Source organism: Rosa chinensis, chromosome 4 (assembly GCF_002994745.2).
Source record: "Rosa chinensis cultivar Old Blush chromosome 4, RchiOBHm-V2, whole genome shotgun sequence".
Taxonomy (NCBI): domain Eukaryota; kingdom Viridiplantae; phylum Streptophyta; class Magnoliopsida; order Rosales; family Rosaceae; genus Rosa; species Rosa chinensis.
Window position 1 is genome coordinate 9256698 of NC_037091.1, and position 4852 is coordinate 9261549.

The following is a 4852-nucleotide window of genomic DNA, read 5'->3' on the forward strand; positions in this document are numbered from 1 at the left end:
CTGCATGCAACGACTGTGAATGAAGCTCTGCGTTTATATCTTTATCACCCTCGTTGTCCTTCTCCGGAGCAAACACGCGGGACCAAATCAAAGCCACTGGGCGCGACAGATTGCCAACGCCTGCCAACGGCTATCAGGTAAAGAAAGAATACAGGGACAAAAACGCCCGCTCACTGTTCATAAGAAGGGTACTATTCATAAGCTACGGTAGTAGTTTTTGTTCTCTTTTAATATATACAAGATGGCTGTGAAAAGGCTCTTAAAACATTCTACGATTCAATGGGTTTAAGAATAGGGAGACAGACATATTGTGAAACTTCAACATTGGAGTCTAGTGAAGCTCCTTGGATGCTGCATTCAAGAAGATGAAATGAAGCTGATATTGAATACATTTTGGTTCGTTCGACCACTCAGAAATCAAATTTAGTTTCATCAGTCCATTTGGTTGAGTTTCTAATTACTTAATTAATTAATGATGTTCCATATGACTGGTTTTGTTACTGATCAAAGAATAAACATGCTACTAGATCAGGTGCTTAAAAGACTCTGGTGCAGACTGACCACTTAACAACTACGAACAATTTAATTCATAAACAAAAATTGCGTACAATTCACTCAGTCTACATGATCAAGTACCTCTATCTATTTGCATTAGTCGTCCTTTCTAGCGTAATTTTGGTTATTATATACTCTATCTTGTCATCCTTTTGCATTTGGAATAATTTTATGAGCTAGAAAGCGAAGCAGATGGCCTATTCATCAATTGAAATTTATACACCTGGTATAATATTATATCACCTTCATTTTAAAAAAAAAATTATAAGAAAACATTACCTTCATTATTGACTTGAGATCGATTTCGTGAATTACATTCGATTCTTTAAGAAGAAAACTCTAACCAAAGACGTCAGCAATGAGGTGGCCTTGACCCTCCAGACCTTCCTCATTTGATTGGTCAAAGTATCTACACATTATAATATAAAAAATTAAGAAAAAATATACCATTGGCCCCACCCAAAAATTTTGGACTAGCTCGCCCATTGCTTGCTAGGAAGAAAGAGGAACTAGGGAGCATGCAGAACGGACTTCTATATAAAGAAGCCACTTCCAGCTAATGTTATTCATCACTTTTTAGTAGCAGTCATCCAACTATGGATTACAGTAACCTTTACATTTTCTTGTCTACACTACTTGCCATCTTCACTACTACTACTCTTGCATTCCTTTTTTCTGCTTACAAGTCAAAATCCCATGAAAAATCCATTAATCTTCCCCCAGGCAGCTTTGGGTGGCCGATTATCGGCGAAACCTTTGCCTTCCTACACGATGACCATGAAAAATTTGTAGGGGATAGGATGAAGAAATACTCCTCTAAAATCTTCAAAACCAAAATACTAGGTGAGCGAACCGTGGTGTTATGTGGCACTGCCGGTCACAAATTTGTGGCTTCCAACGAAGAAAAGCTCTTTGCAGCATGGAGACCTCACTCAATGCAAAAGCTCTTTCGTTCTTCATACCAAAAAGCTGCTTCCACCATCATGCCAAGACAAATGGAAAAGCATGTATCTCAGGCACCAGGGTTTCTGAGAGCCGAAGCCCTGGTTGGCTACGTGGCAGCGATGGATTCCATGGTTCTCGACCACCTGAAAACGCACTGGGATGGCAAACAGGTGGTCGAGGCTCATCGCCTCACGCAGCTACTCGTTTTGACTCTCTCGGCCAAGTTCTTCATGGGACTCGAAGACAGTTGTCGTATTGGTAAGCTTGTGGAGTTGATGGACACCATGATGCTGGCGCTTCACACTATTCCTGTGAATATTCCGGGGACTGCATTTCATAGAGCAATGAAAGCAGCGCCGGCTGCGAGGGAGATTATTCAGTCATTTGTTAAGGAGAAGAAAGAAGTTATGGAGTCTACCGGAAACAAAATGCATGATCTTTTGTCTTATATGATTGCTACGCCAGACCCAACCGGAAGGTTCATGCCGGAGAATGAAATTGCTGATAAAATTATGGGGAATGTGGCCGCTTCGTTCAACTCTCCAGCTATGACTACTACTTTTATCGTGAAGTTCCTGGGCGAAAGACCTGACATATATGACAAAGTCCGAATTGGTAAATCCTTATTTTCTCTTCTCATTTATGCTTGATGTCTAACTTGTCTAGTAACCACACAGTTAACCGGTTAACTTTATAAAACAAAAAAGATTAGACCTTTTGCAAACTTTTTATATGAAACATGAGTTTAAATTAACTTCAAATGATGGAAGCTTTGTGTACATATAGAGACTAATTACTTCACTCTAAAAGACTATATTATCTTTATGGACTTAAAGATTATACATGTTACATATTTTGTTTGTATACGCAACGGAAGGTTGGTCTCCATTTGTCTTTATCAGTTTTTAGCTGCATACAAATCAATAAGTTCCTTAACAATCTAACTGTCATGCATGCAACTCGCACAAGATCACGTGTATGCATGGGATCGATCAGTATCTTGATAAGTGTTGACCCATGTAGCTAGAGACAAATATAGCAAGTACAATTTTTCAATGGTCAAATTTGACCTTTACCTTTATGTTAGACATAATTATATCACTTATATGGATCTGTTTTTGTTTGCCACGTATATTTGGTCTGTACTAGATAGTCTATCATCTGCTGAGTTACATGAAACATTAATTATTAATTTTAGGTTTAATTTTGTTCTCATTTCACCAACAGAACAACTGGAGATTTTGAAGTCCAAAAAATCTGGCGAGGCACTCAATTGGGATGATATGCAAAAAATGAAGTATTCGTGGAACGTAGCCCTGGAGGCGATGAGGCTCATACCACCTCTTCAGGGAACATTTAGAGAGGCTGCAACAGACTTCACTTACCAAGGTTATACAATTCCTAAAGGATGGAAGGTATGTAAGGACTTATAAGATGATACTCACACAGTATGATATAGATCAATTAGCTTTCATGATTTGTTTAATTAGCTAGAAAGGTCAACCGCTTCATCTATAACTATGTATATTGCTGCATTATTGCATGTCCGTTCTGGCTTTTGTTCAGATATGTATAGGTTTCGTTTATATATATGCGATCTGATTTTACATTCTTAATAGGCACGTAAATATTAGTGAGAAATTATCTGATAGTTAACTCGAGTCATGCCACACTTTCAAGTTTTGGGATATGCAAGTTCCAGTATATTTGAGCTGGCAATCTACCTCTCAGTTATTCACTTGTTTAGCACAGTTTCCACTACATCAAGAATTTAAAGTCGTGCGTCATAGTATATGTATTAGCCCTAATTGGTTAGCTAGTTGGTTTATAGTTGAATGCATTAATAAAGTACTCAATTCATTTTGTGTTAATTTCCAAAACAATTTTTAGGTCTACTGGACAGTGAGCACCACAACCATGAACCCTGAATATTTTCCAGCGCCAGAAGAGTTTGACCCCTCAAGGTTCGAGAAAGCAACTCCTCCGCCTTACACAAACATCCCATTCGGGAGTGGTCCTCGAATTTGCCCCGGAAAGGACTACGCTCGTCTGCAAATTCTTAGTTTTATGCACCATCTTGTTATAAGATTCAAATGGGAACTTGTGAACCCTAATTGCAAGATCACAGGTGGTATGAATCCCTTTCCAGTTGATGGGCTGAAGGTTCGTCTCCAAGCTCAACCCAGTCAAGCTTAAGTTGTACTACGCACGTACGTAGAGCGAGCTGTATGCATTAAGCATCTAGACATCCTTATAATGGATATTAAGTATATATAAATACGTATATGCATAATAAACACCACTCTGGCGTAAAAGCTTGACTTATAGTCAATGGCACTCCGTTTTACTGGTTGTCCTAAAATATGTTTCTCTTAATTATGTTCATCCACATAAGGACAGTTTCGGATGCAGTAGTATACTGTATGGGCTGTCTATTGAGATGTTTATCATACACTCATTTTATATATAATATAATCAAAACTACAATCTTATTGAACTAAATTTACGTCATTGAAAATAAAATTACCACATTCTTTTTATACTATTTACATATAATTGAACCAAGTTATGACATTCACTACAAGAAAAAATAGCAAAAGCGAGGAATTTCATTGTGATAATCCAAAATTTGTCACAAAAGCTTGGTAAATACGAGGAAATTTCAGTTGCGTGCATGATCTCATCAGCGACAACCAATTTATTACATAAAGTAGGTATTTGCGAGAAATTGACAATTGTCACCCATATGACATTATGCGACACCCAATTCCTCGCAAAATGTCAATTAAGCGACAGTTTCTATCAATTATCTGTTAATGTTTATGTGACAATTTTAACTTCCTCGCAAAAAATTAATTAAGCGACGACTTATGCAGATTGTCGCTTAATTTTTATGTGACAAATAGAATTTGTCACTATAGACTGATTTAGCGATAACTTATGGGAGTTGTTGGTTAATGTTTATGTGACAACCTTGACTTTCTCACTAAAAATTAATTGGCCGACAACTTTACTGGGTTGTCGCTTAATGTTTAGGTGACAACTTAATTTAGGCAAGCTAATTAATAAGGCTAAGTCTCATGTTTTTCTAAGCAAGCATATTCATTATCAAAGGCATTCTATTGCTACTTCTTTGGGTATTCCTATAGGGACGGTTCCATTCACATTGTTCTCCAGGGGTTTGGCCGTTGTGCCACCCTATTAGATTATACATTTTCTTTATTTCAATAAATTTGGGGTGGGAGAGCACTTTGCTCTTCCCGGCTCCTGTTTTAACCAAAAAATATATATATATATTTATGTGACAACGTACTTTAATTTTCTTGCAAAAGACCAATTAGGTGACAACTTC

General features: G+C 37.5%; 1 protein-coding gene across 1 annotated transcript; it reads left to right on the forward strand.

Annotated features, from left to right (window-relative positions):
* Window positions 1-1123: 1123 nt before the first annotated feature.
* LOC112198294 (beta-amyrin 28-monooxygenase) lies at window positions 1124-3992 on the forward strand. Its single transcript, XM_024339388.2, has 3 exons — window positions 1124-2115; window positions 2728-2915; window positions 3391-3992. Exons 1-3 carry the CDS (start codon window positions 1152-1154, stop codon window positions 3694-3696), a joined length of 1458 nt encoding a protein of 485 aa, XP_024195156.1. The 5' UTR covers window positions 1124-1151; the 3' UTR covers window positions 3697-3992.
* The last annotated feature ends 860 nt before the right edge of the window (window positions 3993-4852 follow it).

Bases quoted from the DNA above. Each gene is read 5' to 3' on its own strand.
- LOC112198294 (XM_024339388.2), top strand. From the start codon at position 1,152: ATGGATTACAGTAACCTTTACATTTTCTTGTCTACACTACTTGCCATC. The intron at 2,116-2,727 runs GTAAATCCTTAT...TTTCACCAACAG, and splicing joins ATATGACAAAGTCCGAATTG to AACAACTGGAGATTTTGAAG. The intron at 2,916-3,390 runs GTATGTAAGGAC...AACAATTTTTAG, and splicing joins CAATTCCTAAAGGATGGAAG to GTCTACTGGACAGTGAGCAC.